Genomic DNA, 14,940 nt, shown 5'->3' on the forward strand with positions numbered 1-14,940 from the left:
ACCTTGGAACATAGAATGGAGCATCAGCGTTGGAAGGGACCTTGGAACACACAATGAAGTGTTAGAGATGGAAGGGACCTTGGAACACAGAATGGAGTGTCAGAGATAGAAGGGACATCAGAACATAGAGTGGAGTGTCAGAGATGGAAAGGACCTAAGAACATAGAACACAGGGTCTGAGATGGAGAGACTTTAGAACAGTATACAGAATCCTGGAGTTGAAAGGAATCACAGAGTCATAGATCTAGACATAGAAAAGACCTCACAAGTCATCTAATGAAATACTCTCATTCGACAGATGAGGGAAATGAGGACTACTGAGGTTAAGTGACTTGGTCAAGGTCACACAGGTTGTGAGTATACAAGGTGGGTTTTGAACTGAGATCCTCTGATTCCAGAAACAGTACTCATTCCATTGTACCACATTGAGATTTTATGGATGTGAAAACTAAGGTTCACTGAGGAAAAGAGGATCCCACCAGAGTCACAGACAGAGCTAGGATTATAACCTGAATCTCCTAACTCCCAGTCCACCATCCCTTCAATGACATCAATCTCCCCAAAGCACTGATGGCTCATGGGATTCTCCTCTGCCTCATATTCTTTTAGGCAGGAAGTCCCTTGAAGACCAAGATGATTTCCCCCGGATTACTGATGCAGTAACAAACATAGGACCTGTGCAGCTGCCTATCGATAAATGTGTCTAAATGATAAAGTGAATAATAAAGCTACGTGCATCCCACATTAGCTTAGAGGAGGCAGTGCAATGGAAACATCCTAAACAAATGGTATGAACAGGATGAGAATTGAGGTTGTTTTACTTTTAATCCAGTGGGTTGATACTCCAGACCGTGTTGTTGCTTTGTTAAGACAGAATACAATTTTAATTGTACCAGATTCAAAGACCCCACATCCTAGGAATGCTCTTTTCCTTGTGAAGCCACTCATTGCCGCGCCATGCTCTACCTTGCCAAAGCTGCCTTTTCCCAGCACCATGAGGAAATTAAAGTCAGTCAGTTTCATCCGATCTCGGTTTCCGTTGTTGTCAATCTTAGATATTGCATTGGCTGTCTTTTCTTCAGTAACTTTGGTTTCCTGGGCAATCTTGGCTCTCTGAAAGGGAAAACACACAGAACATTTAGAAAGGATCCACAAAAGCATTGAAAAATACAGACAATACACACACATTATAAATAATGGGGAAGTACCCACAGCCATAGTAATAAGCACCATTATTTTCTTCACCTGGACCTGTGATTTCACAGGCTTAGGAACTGACATGGAAACTTGCACCAGTAAAGCAGATCAGCAAGTTACTAATAACTTAAAGTCATTAGGAAGTTGCCTGGGAGAGTGAAGGTCAGTGACTTGCCCAAGATCACCCAGCAAGTTAGTAGTAGCTGAATTCAGGTCTTCTAGACTTCCAAAAGTTTTCCTGACTCCACCCACTCCGCCACACTTCCCTCCTAGTAAAGACTCATTGTTCTATGGAAAAGAGTGTCCCTCACAATGATGTTGTGAAATAGATGATGCAAATATTATCATCACTACTATCCAAATGGGAAAACAGAGGTTCACAGAATGAGCAGCATTGGGCTCATGTGAGGACAGAGATGCTCTTTGACCTCAGCAGTGACTTTTACTCTGGCCTCCCCTCCTCTTCTCATTGACTGGTATTGACTTCAAACAGATTTAAATATACTTTAAAGTTTCCATGTTGCTTACACACTGCTTGAGGGGAGAGATTGTTACATATTTTTTGGTATTCCCAATGCCTAGCCCATAGTAGGCATTTAATAAGTGTTTCCTGATTCACTGATTCAGAAAGGGCAGGAAGCCCAAAAAGATGCTTCTGGTTGAGGTATGCATGGCTCTAAATGATGCTCCTCCTGTGCTTCGGCACAGCTGGTGCTTTCCATCTGGTCCCCTGTGCATCTCCATTCTCCCCCTGTGCGATCCAGACCTCTAAACACCTGCACTGACTTTCCCTCAAGCAATGTGCTTGCTGGGTTTCTAACAGTTTGGTTTCTGGCCTATTACTTGTGTTGACTCCCAGCATCCATGTGTGCCAGACTTAGAATCCTCGAATCCCAGAGCTGAAAGGCATCTCAAAGCTCATCTTCTTCAATCTGCTTCTCAAGGCAAAAACCCCCTTTGTGGTGGTTGTTTATCCAGCTTCCACTTGAACAACCCTAGATACAGGGAATTCACTATTCCCCAAAGAATTCCATTTTTATACCACATTAGAGTTTAGGAGTTTCATCTTTATATTACATTAAAAAAGTGCCTTCCTTTAACTTCCACCCATTGGTCCTAGTTCTCCCCTCTGGAGCTACTCAGAAATTTATTTCCTCTTGATCTAATAGACTTTTAGCTATAATAAGGTAGTACTAATACCTCCCCTACCCATCCTCATCCGAACCTGAACCTTAAGTGCTTTGGCCACATAATGAGAAGACAGGTCTCACTGGAAAAGACCCCAGTATTGGGAAAGATCAAAGGCAAAAAGAAAAGGAGACAGCAGAGTCATGAAGGCTACAAATATGATCTTGGACAATCATCAGGAGATAGTGGAGGATAAAAGGGCCTGGACTGCTATGGTCCATGAGCTCATGATGAGTAAGGACCGAATGACTGAACAACAACCACCCATCCCGATAAGTCTTTTTTTTCCTACAGACTAACCATCCCTAGTACTTTTCACTATTCCTCAGAGGAAACTGTTTATAAGTCCTTTTAAATCATGGTTACTGATCTTCAGATAACCACTACTTTGTCAATGCCACCCTTAAATTTCAGTACCTAGAACTGAACATGATGTTCCAGATAAATCTGACCAGTGCTAAGGACAAAACCATTGTCACTGCCCTCATTTAGGACATTAGACTTCTTCTCACATGCCTCTTCACATCTCTATGGACCCTATCCCACCCCCATTTCCATAGAACCTAGATATGGCCATGATCTTTAAATTTCTTTAAACTAAATAAAATTTGTAAAGAGTTATCACATGGCTAGTGCTAAGTGCTGGGGCAGAAATGAAAGTTTAGATAAGACAGTCCCTGGAACCTGGAGCTTCCAGTTTAGTAGGAAGAGAGGGCACATACCATACACAAAATAATGCAGAATAAATGCATACAGGGTGCTATGTAAAGCAAATCATTACTGATTAGGGAGGGGAGATGGGATCAGAAGAGTTTTCCAAGGACTATAAATAAATACTTGGTCTTTATTTTTTTTTTACTTTAAAAATAATATATTTTTACCGTTTTTTCTTTTTAAATTTTTAGTTCCAAATTCTCTCCTTCCCTCCCACTCTCTCCCCACTGAGGGGGCAAGCAATATGGCATCAATTATACATGTGAAATCATGCAAAACATATCTATGTATTAGCCATATTGAAAAAAAGCAAAAAAATAAAGAAAATTATACTTCAATTTGCATTCACAGTTGATTCATTTTCTCTCTGGAGGTGGGACAGCATTTTTTTCACCGTGGAATTGTCTTGGATCATTGTATTGATTAGAGTAGCCAAGTCTTTAACAGTTGATCATCATTATAATGTTGCTGTTACCATGCACAATGATCTCCTGCTTCTTCTCACTTCACTACTTCACTTTGCATCAGTTCATACAGGTTTTTTTTTCTGAAACTACCTCCCTCATCATTTCCTATAGTACAACAGAACTCCATCACAATCATATATCGCAACTTATTCAGTTCAGCTTTTTAAGAAGTTCTTTTCTTCAGTGAATTTTTCTGTCTTTTTAATTTTTTCTTTTTTACCATTAGGCAAATTTTGTTTTTTTTTTAAAATATTTTCTTCAGTACTTTTTATGTCCCCCCCCTTTTTTAACCAACCTGCTAATTCTCTTTCCATAAATTTCTTACATCACTCTCATTTCTTTTCCTAATTTTTCCTTTACCACTCTTATTGCTTTCTTTAATGCTTCCAGGAATTCTTGTTGGATTTGGGTCCAATTAGCATTTTTCTTTGAGGCTTCAATTGTAGCTGTTTTCACATTTTTGTCTTCTTCTGAGTCTGTGTCTTGGTGTTCCCTGCCACCCTGGTAACTTATGATCAAGTTCTTTTTTTGTTGTCTATTCATTTTTCCAGCCTATTTCTTCTTGACTTTCAATGTTACATTAAAGTTGGTCTCTGTTCACCTGGGGGTAGAGAGATACTGTCCCACAATTCAGGCTTTTTTCATGCTGTTGTTCTCAGAGCTAGTTCTGTGGGGTCTGTAAGTTTTCTGTGATCCCAAGGTGTAATCTGGGCAGAAGTGTAGTCATTGTTCTCCTGCTCTATGCTCTGGTCTTTAACCAGAAAAGGCCTCTGCTCCCCTACCACCACAAGCATTAACCCTCATATTGGCCCTGGAACTGTGATCAGGTCCCTTGTTCTCCTGCAGCCACCTTGTTGCATTCTTCTTGGCTTTGGAGCTGGGACCAGGGCCCCTGCTCCCTTATGGAGCTCCCTTGTGGCTATGCCCAGGAACCATGACCCAGAACTGCATATGGGCAATAGAGCTGCCAATCAGTTCCAGCTGTACTCAGTGCCACCAGAGGGTCCCCTGTGATCTCTTTCTGACCAGTAGTCCAACCTCCTTACCAACTCTGGGCTGAGAGCTCCTGAAGCTGTTTCAGCTACCTCGGCTTTTGCTATTGCTGCATATGTGTGCTACAAACAGGCCTTCACCCTGGTATCACAGACTCCCTCCTGCCAACTTTCTAAGTTTTTTTAGGCCAGAAAAATGTTCCACCCTGACCTTTTGTTGGCTCTACCACTTCAAAATTTGATTTCAGGAGCCATTTTAAAGTTGTTTGGAGGGGAATGTTGAGAGAGTTCAGCTGGGTTGCTGCATCTAATCTGCCATCTTCTCTCCAGCAACACTTTCTGTCTTTAAAATGTTCTCGGGTTTTTAAGTGATCTCTGAATCAACAATTTGCCAGTTTTCAGTACTGGGGAGAAACTACTTACCATAATATGGGGGCACCCCTGTCAGGGTTTCCTTCTTCCTCTGAATCCCTCCCTCCTCATGGTCTGTCCTACTCAGCATTAGCATTCATAATTTTGCATTGTTATTCAAATTTTCACACAGATATCATCTCCCCATCTATACTGAAAGTGATGAGAGGTCAGGAACCGTGCTTTGGTCATCTGTGTATTCCCTTAGCACAGGAACGGGCATTAAGTAGGAGGTCAGTAAATGGATGGAGGTTACAGAAAAGCAAATGTGGGCTTGAAGTAAGTAAAATCTTTCAATCTCAAAATAGAACGGGCTTCCTTACCAGGGAATGGGTTCACCCAATATTGGAGGTCTTCAAGCAAAAGCTAGATAATCATTTACTAGGTACCAGCTCAGTTCCTGACTCTCCAGCATGCCTTTCCACCTTCAATTCAATGGCTTTCTCCCATTGGCAACACCTCCATTCCTACAGCATCTTCCTCCAACAGGCAAGTTCCTCTTCAGAATTTCCATTTATGGAGGCACCACACAAGCCCTGCTCACTCCATCCTAGCTCAGATTCTTTCCCACCTTGCCCCCAATGGGCACCTGTTCTCTCTGCCATCCCATTCCATCAGCCTCTTTTGAGTTGTCTTCCCTATTAGAATGCAAGCTCTTTGAGGTCAGTGACTTTCTTTTCACTTGTATTTCTTGCCCCAGTAATTAGCACAGTGCCTGACACAAAGCGACTGCTTAATAAATGCTTTATCTAATCAAATCTCATGTGGTAGAAGGAATCCTTGTTCAGACAGAGGTTGAATAGATGTTTTCGAAGGTTCCTTCTAACGATGAGATTCTGAGGTCCTGAGAAGCGTGTGCCAAGAGTTGTTTGTTCAGTCGGCGTAGATGATTTTTTTCATATATAAATACAGTTCCAGGAATACAGATGGACAAATGATTTCATGCTCATACTTCGAGCTAGAGGCTCTTGAACTCAGGATGCAAGTGGAAGCAAATCGATTTGCCCATTGTTCTTTTGAACAAAGAACCCGACGTTTTCTAGAATAAATAGTGTAAAAATAGCTCACATTTCTACAATACTTTACAGTCTGAAAATCACTTTACTTTCAGCAATCCTATGAAGCAGAGAGCATAAATATTACACCCACTGTACAGATAAGGGGACTGAAGCAACTAGAGGTTAAAATAACTTGGCCAAGGTCATACCTTTATCAGAGTTCTGACTTGAATTCAGGCCTACTGCATCCCAAAGAGATCATAAAAAGGGAAAAGGACCTACGTGTGTGTGTATATATATATTATATATATATATACATATATACATATATATATATATATATATATATATATATATATACATATATATATATATATATATATAGCAGCTCTTTTTGTTGTGGCAAAGAATTGGGAATTGGGGGGATGTCCGTTACTTAGGGAATGGCTAAACGCATTGTAGTGCATGAATGGAATGGAATACTATTTGCTGTAAGAAATGACAAGCAGGGAGGTTTCAGAGAAAAACCTGGAAAGACTTACATGAACTAATGCAAAGTGAAGCAAGCAGAACCAGGAAAACATTGTACACAGTAACAGCAACATTGTGTGATGAACCTTCTCAGCAATAAAAGGATCTGAGACCATTCCAAACGATTCATGGTGGAAAATGCTATCCATATCCAGAGGAGAACTCAAGTGACGCCTGAGCGCAGAACGAAGCATACTCATCTTACTCTATTTTGTTCATGTTTGTTTTCCTTTTGGTCTGTTCTTTCTCTTACAACATAACTAATAATGAAATACACCATTGCACATATGTAACCTATGTCAAAGTACTTACCATTTTAGAAAGAGGGAGTGGGAGGAAAGGAGGGAATCTGGAAGCCCCCCCCCAATTTTAAATGAATGTTAAAAAGAACTCAGGCCTAATCCACTGCACCAGGAAAATCTGGTGTCAAGTGTACAGCAGCTCTCCAAGGTGTCTTTTTTCCTCAATTAATGAGAGGACTTGATCTTTTTTGAAGGAAGTCCTAAATTCAGCACCTGACTCTAAAATTAGATATTCTTCTCTAAACTCACTAAGTAGTGGTGGTGGTGGTGGTGGTGGTGGTGGTGGTGTTCATCCTTAGTTGGATGAAATAGTAACTCAAAGGGCATCCCTGGTCGTGGTTCACTTGCTCCATCTCCAGACTCCACATCTTTCCCCCAGTTGTTTCTCCTTCCTCCTCCTCTGCCTCCTGGCTTCCTTCAAGACTCAGAAGTTCCATCTTCTGGTCCAAATTCATTCCATCCCTCCACTTTTCCCCCTCACTACTGCTAGTGCTTTCACTTTGAGATAATTTAGCATTTACTCTGTACATATTTGGTTGATAAATATTCATTTTCGTCTTATCTTCCTCCTATCAGAATGGATGTTCCCCAAGGCCAAGGACCATGCTTTTGCCCTTTTTCGTGTCCCCAGCACTTAGGACAGAGCCTGGCACCTAGTAATCAATGCTTATTGACTAACTTGGCAAAATGTTAGGGTTTGAAAATTCCTCCCTTGGTTCTGATACATTCTTCGTCCAACCAGAAGCTGTCCACAAAATCATTTCCTAGGTCCTGGTGAAGAGTAAAGAAAGGATTCCATAGGAGCTCTCGTATACAGTCTGCCTGCTTGGCAAATAAGACTTCACGGTCTGAATACCAGGATTTCAGGACAAATGTGCATTGATCTTACAGGGCCTTGAAAGCTGAGCATCTCAATCAGTTAAGAAGGAGATAGACGTGCAGCTAGAAGATGAGGTTGTAGTAGATTAGAGAGAATTAACATGAGAGATAACAATAGGAAATGGTAAAGTCCAGAGGAGAAGCAAAAGAAAAGCAAGGATCAGATGAGATGAAGGGAAGGAAACAACCATCGATTAAATGCCTACTATGTGCCAGGCAACGTGCTAAGTGCTTTACAAATATTATCTCATTTGATCTGTACAATAGCTCCAGGAGGTAGGTGTTATTATTGTCCCAATTTTACAGTTGAGGAAACTGAGGCAAACAAAGATAGAGCAACTTCTGAGCGCCCAGGTCACACAGCTAAGAAGTATCTGAGGCTGGATTTATATTCAGGTCTTTCTAACTCCAGGCCCAGTGCTCTATCCAATGTGTAACCTAGATCTTTCCAAATGAAACAAGGAAGCCCAGAAAACCAAGAAACTGACAATTTGACTTACATTGGAGCACAAGCTTTCAGGGCATGTGATAGATATGTCTCCTTTTTCCTCCTCAAGGGGGAAGTGCTGCAAAAATGTTGGTATTGCACACAATCTGACTATTCTCACCTAAGTAAACTTCTCAAAGTCCTGGCGTGGTGGACCAATTCAAGTTAACAACCACAGATGAAGCACTTTCCTTGTGTGTGTGGCAAGGTAGGAAGGGGCAAAGAATAAGCATGTAAGTACCTACTGTGTGCCAGGCACTATGTATAAGGCTTTACAACTTGGCAGCTTACACCCAAAATGAAAAACGTCTTAAAGCCATACGATTGGGGGTTGGAAGGGATCTCAGTAGCTGTTTAGTCCAAAATAGAACCTCCACTATGACACAGCCAACGGATGGTCATCCAGTCTCCTCCTGAAGACCTCCAGTGACGGAGAACCCACGGCCTCCTGAAACCTTGGCTCCAAGGAGATTACACTCCACTGGGTGTGTATAACACAAGACGTTTCTTGTCATAGGACAAGATTTAAGGAACAAAAATGTATTTCAAAATTTCAAAGACCTGTGATTTCTCCATCATAAATCGTCTCTCCAACTATAGACTTTAACCCCTCTACACTTAAGTGGACAGTCTTTTTTTCTCTCCCCATTTCATCTATCATTCAATGAACACTTATCACATTAGGTAGTAAATAAATATTTAGTCCTATTTTTATGCACTGTGGTACCTTGGGGCACCAAAGTGAACTTACAGGGACAGAGCAGGATACTGAAAATTTTCAACTACTGTTTGAAGTAGTTCACAGCTTTGAGATTAGATCATAGTCCGTTGTTTTCTAGAACATTCTTTAAAGTTTGAGAAATGTTTTGTTTACTTGTACTTTCAGTTACATAAGTGGTGTCTCAAACATTACCATTTTCACCATCGTACCTCTGCAAGCTGGGTTTTCCCTTAACACAATGCATGGAACATAGCAAGTGCTTAAGAAACGTTTAGTGACTGTCTGATTAGTGCTATATTGGTAACTGCTCTGAGAAAAATCAAGTGCCACATGGAAATCAATGCGAAGCAGGAAGTGAGGAAGGTGTGCAGTGCCCACAGGCTGACATATCCCATCAGGAAGTAATTGTGGCTATTTCAGAATAACATAAAAATATTATTTTCCTTTCAATTTATGCGTATCATTTTTTTTTCAAATGGCTACTAAGTTGTTAGGACACAAATACTCACCAAGTTGTTTGGACCTAACTGCATAATTAATGAAATTAGGTATTTTTTCTGGCCTAGGGTCACTCTCAAAAAATGACTAAGACTCTAAGGGTGCCATTAACAGAGAAAAGTTTAGGAATCTCTGGTTGAGTAGATAGTAAATCAATGTCATATTAGATGTATAAAGAAGTGATCTGAGAGCTCGAAGAGAGAGAAGGCTCTCAAGTGGGTGATCATCTTGAGTCGCTATGCTGTGGCACCTTCCCTAGCCCCCCAAATTCCTCAATATCAGGCATTTTTGGCTCTGACACCAGGACTCTGCAAACTCCACTGGCCTGTTCCTTAGAAAGCAAACAACAGTCTGTCACCACACCTGTCTTACCAAAGGGAGAGTCTGTGTGCTCTCCTGCCAGTCTTGAAGAACCCCTGATCACCTCCATACCATGGTGATTCCTCCAAGAAAGGCTTTGGAAGGAACTGAATCAGATAGTTGAGGTCCTGAACTCTTATCAGGCCAAGCTTTTGTTGTTCTGTGGTATGGAAAGTTAAATCTATAAAGGCAGCAAGTGCTCCAAGAGAATATACAATGCCTGGGGGAGTGATTGGAGAATGTAGAAACTAAAGAAGTCTGAATTCAAGCCTTTGGCATTTCTTATTAAGGTCTGGCAGAACACCCATTCGAAAGCCCTAAATCTCATCACCGGACACAATCTTTTATTGCTCCAAGAGCCATCTCCTTTTGTGAGCCAGAATTTGTAAAGGCTATCTTCAAGAAAGACTATTTAATTTTCTGAAATATGCCATATTGTGGAGACTGCACAGAGCTCAGCCTACCATGAAATTCCATTAACCCGATTCTAGCAGCTCATTCTTACTGTCGCTCAGACCTTCTCCAAAGAGGAGGCTCGAAGGTAATTTCTGAGTTTCTACTGGCGCTAATTGGTTATTGCAAGGCATCACATTCCTCCTATTCAAGGTCATTCAAAACATCTCTTAGAGCGTTTGGGGGTACCACGAAAGCAGCTTTTAAATCTGCTGATGCAGTACATGGGCTGACTAATGGTGAAGGGTAGTTATCCACAAGTGATCTCAGGACAAAGCATAAATCTTTGACTCTCCTGAGGAGGAGAGGGAGACCTTAAGGAATATAGATAAAGCATGCTTCTATTTCAAAGTCAGAAACGGTCTGTACAAAAAGCTTTATTTATATATGAAATGTTTTCTCACCACCACCCACAGATTCCGAGGTGGCACCATCGTTTATCTGTAAGTGTATGTGCTCTAATAAAAAAAAAAATTCTAAATTAACTTCCCTCCTCCTTCCTATTCCCTGGCCCTGCCATGTATAACACCTGCTTTCTCTACAGTCCTATTCGCTGTGCAAGGGAGGGAACACTAAACACTAGATTCTCAAAGGCTATGAAATTGAAATGCAAGCACTTGGGGGGTGGGGGTGGGAGGTGGAGGCAGGGCTAGAAAGATGGGTGGTACAGACCTGACAATAGAATGTATATCCATAGTTCAAGGATGAGCTGAACTCAGTACAGAAAACTTCATTACCACAAGCTTGGCCCCAAAGTGAATATGAATATATATACACGTACATATATATATACACATAGGTATGTATACATATATGTGTGTATATGTATATATAATGCAGCATATACCGCAGCTCATAACCCCTGAGTCCAAAAAAGGACTATAGGTATGTACCACCACCATGTCTGGCTATCACATACTATTCTTTCTTTTAGCGAACAGTATTGAAATGGAGACTCATGGTTTCATATGCAGCTCTGTTTTTGCATTCTGCTACGCATATATATATATATATATATATATATATGTATAGATACACACACATTTATGAGTATATATACATGCATCTACAGCCAAAATAACAAAGACATATTTACTAAGATGTAGAAAGAGCATGATATATCTGTGCCAACAGACAAAATACCCATGCCAATGAAATCATGAAACTTTTGAAATAACAGAAAGGCTGAGACCAAATATATCACACAGTTTAATGCATCACCAAAACACAACTGAATCATAAAACTGAAAACTGACTGCAGAGTGGTCCTCTTCCATCAGCAGACCGAATTCCTCAATAAGTCTGCGGTACTATAAAGTTGGGAAATCCACCAATAACTGATATTTATACGGAGCTCTAAAACTTGCAAAATGTTTTACCTACATCATCTCGTTTGAGCCTCCCAATAAGCTGGTGAAGAACCTCCTACAGGCTTTTTTATATCCATTTGATAGACAAAGAAACTGACGTTCAGATATTTCTTGCCCATAGTCAAATAGTATCAAAGGCAGGATTCAAACCCATTTTTATGACTCCAAGTTCAGGATTTTGACCACTAGAGCTCACTACTTTGAATTTAGGCTCTATAGATAGAAATACAGGGAGGTTATATTCATATTTCAAAAGCCATAACATGGAAGGGATAGAGTTATCCTGCTTCTAGAAGACTAAAATCAATAGTTGAAGACTGTAAAGAGACAGATTTTGGCACAATATAAGGGAGACTTTCTTAAGAATAAGAATTATCCAAGGTGGAATGAGCTTTCTCAACGGGTAAGAAGTTATCCACTTAAAGGCAGGATTGTGGATTGAAAACTGAAAGGCTCCTCATAGGTCATATTGTACAAATTCCTCATTTTATCTATGAGGAAACTGAGGCCTATAGAGATGAAAGATTTGCCCAAGGCCAAATGTGTAGCAAATAGCAGAACTGGTATTTGAACCCAGGTCCTCTGACCCTAGAACCAACATACTTTTAACTGTGCCTTCGAGTGGAAGACAAATGGCCTCTTGTTGGGGACTTGGAAGAAGGGATTCATGTATGCTTTGGGGAGCAGGATTCACCTGGCTGACTCCAGAGGTCACTTCCAACTTTTAGATCCTAAGATCCCTCAAATAACTCTTTTCTAGGTATGGATGGAGTGAGAAAAGGCAACGTATTTAGCATTGACTGTAACTATACATATCATGATGCTAATTTGTGACTATTTCTGACAGGGCCTGAGTAGTGAGTAAAACCTTTGTGGGTTCACAAAGGAGCTCAGGCTCTACCTCTCAGTGCTGCATGTTCAGAAGCTCAATGTTATTTGTTCACCCAGGGACAATCAGGCTCTAGGAAATCTAATCAGGATGGCTTTTGACCAGAAAGTGACTTTTACAGAGAAGCAGATAGAGAAGTACTATGGGGCACTGATAGAGACACAGGATAGTACCATGGTGGTGCCCAAAAAAGAGGGGCATTGGAACTTTTTTTTAATGCCCAGAAATGAATAGAGGGAAATTCAGAAGGAAGCATAGACAAGCAAGATAGTTTTGAGAGCAATTACTGCAATTTATTATGTACTTTTCTTCCTTCCTTTTTTTCTTTTAATAAGACTGAATTTATCTTGCCCAGGTTGGGAATACAGAAGCTAATCATGGGCCCAATTCCACTCCTTACTGGCATGGGAGCTTTGACCTGCTGTGTTTCCAATCTGGGCTCACTTGACCCTCCTTAGGCAACGCAGAGGCTCCCTATTCCAGGGTGTTCCTATATTGATGCTACACTTAGTGAGGAAAATTGACTGGCTTAGCCCACTGCAGCTCACAACCCCTGAGTTCAAAACAGTTGCTAACTTCATCCTCCCCAGTAGCAGGGATTATATATATAGGTGTGTACCACCATTCCTGACTATCATATACATTTTTTTTTCAGCAAGCAGTATGAAATGGAGATTCACAGTTTCATATGCAACTCTATTTTTGCATTCTGCTGTATATATGGAAATGCTCTCTTTTGCAGTGTTTAAGTTCAGGATTTAAAAATAAATTAAAATAAAAAGAGATTGACTCAAGATAACAACTCGCAAGACAGACTGAAATAACAGAATTTACAGTAAGAGGTATTTCTAGCACAAAAGCTAGGGTTGAGTCCATTACACAGAAAATTCCATTCCTGATGAGAAGCTTCTCTCAGGAAACAAAACTGTAGGTTGTATATTTGAGGAACAACTCTGTAGAATTCAATGAGCCTTTATTATAGGGAAGATATTTCATATTCCAATGAGGCTGGATGGAAAGATGAAAGTGAAAAAGAATCCTCACCCTCAAGAAGCATATATTCTTCTGGAAGACACAACACATAAACAGAAAAGGCAAATATAAGCTGGCTTGAAGAGGAAGAGCGCCCTACCTACTAGAGGGATCAGGAGAGACTTCCTATAGGCAGCGGTAGCACAGGAAACGTCCCTGAAGGAAGCCAAGGATTCTAAGGAGCATCAGTAAAGAGGGCATGAATTCCAGGTGAGAGAGGGAATGCGGTGTGCAGGAAGGGGTGTAATGTAAAATGAGTCTGGAAAGGAGTGCTGGAGCCACATTAGATGAGTTTTACCTTTCAAGGTGAGGAGTTTTTGTCTTAGGAACAGTAATAGGGAACTGCCGAAGGTTTCTGTTGGCTTGTTTAAATTTTTTTCAACTTCTGTGCTGATGTTAACAGTCTGGAATCACACCAAAGGAAGGTTAAGCAACTTGCTCAAAGTCACCTATTTAATTATTAACAGAGCCCATACTAGAATCCAGGCCTCTTAGCTACTATTCTTGTGCTCTTCGCTCAAGGTGTTTAGCAGAAAACCTAGCACATAGTAGGTGTGACGTAAAAGCTGATTCCTTTCCCTTCGCCTACTCCCTCTTCCACTCTGTAACATCCCATCCCATCTGTCTTTCTTTTGGGTGACTGCCAGAGAGCAGCTAACCGAACATGCTGATACATGCTAGCAGGGACTAGTTAAACAACTAGCGGCAACTAGGGCAACTAGGCGGTGCAGAGGTTAGAGTGCCAGGCCTGGGCTCAGAAAGGCCTGAGCTCAAATTTGGCCTCGGGCACTTACTAGCTGTGTGACCCTGGGGAAGTCACTTAACCCTGTGTAACCGGAATGGCCTTTGTTTTCTTTGAATGACTCAGCTTACCTCATTGAGCCTCTGGACACTGTGGCTTGCTCTTCCGGGGCAGGAAGCCCAAAGAGCATTCCAGGAAGCAGACAGCTTCCTGTGTGATGAGTCATGGGGCTGGCTGAGGGGAGGTGTTAGCTCCAGAACCTGGTCTACGCTAGGGGGAGGGGCCAAGTCAAGAACCAATCGGCCCTGGTCATTCAGGTGGCGCTTGATGATGTCAAAAACTCTATAAGAGGGGAGAGGACAGCTTGAAGATCCCCTTTTCCTTTTCCGGTTGGTGTGGGAGCAGCAGCAAGCAAGGGTGACTCTGGGCCAGCCCTTGCTCTGGGGCCAAGCCCAGATGTTGGTAACTGTGAATTGTACTGGGTCTGTCCGTTGATATTTGTAATTTGTTTATATTTTGGTTTTGAGGTTTGGGGTGCTGGTTTGTTTTTCCCCCAAACTAAATGAATGTTTTGAACCTCAGGGTGCTGGTTTTTTTCCCCTGAACTAAGTCAATCAATCTGTATTTGGTCTGTCTCTTGATGCTTGTCTGTATGCTCCCCTGAACTAACTGAATGCTGGTGTTTTTTCCCCTGAACTAAATGAATGTT

At 41.3% G+C, this 14,940-nt stretch overlaps 1 protein-coding gene across 1 annotated transcript in view; it reads right to left on the minus strand.

Moving 5' to 3' along the window:
- PRKCB (protein kinase C beta) overlaps positions 1 to 14,940 on the minus strand; it is a 646,949-nt gene that overhangs the window by 207,710 nt on the left and 424,299 nt on the right. The window contains 1 exon segment of the mRNA XM_036739147.1: positions 967 to 1,113. Within this exon segment, the coding sequence (XP_036595042.1) occupies positions 967 to 1,113 (147 nt within the window).

The sequence above is a fragment of the Trichosurus vulpecula genome, chromosome 9 (assembly GCF_011100635.1).
Source record: "Trichosurus vulpecula isolate mTriVul1 chromosome 9, mTriVul1.pri, whole genome shotgun sequence".
NCBI classification, from domain to species: Eukaryota; Metazoa; Chordata; class Mammalia; order Diprotodontia; family Phalangeridae; genus Trichosurus; species Trichosurus vulpecula.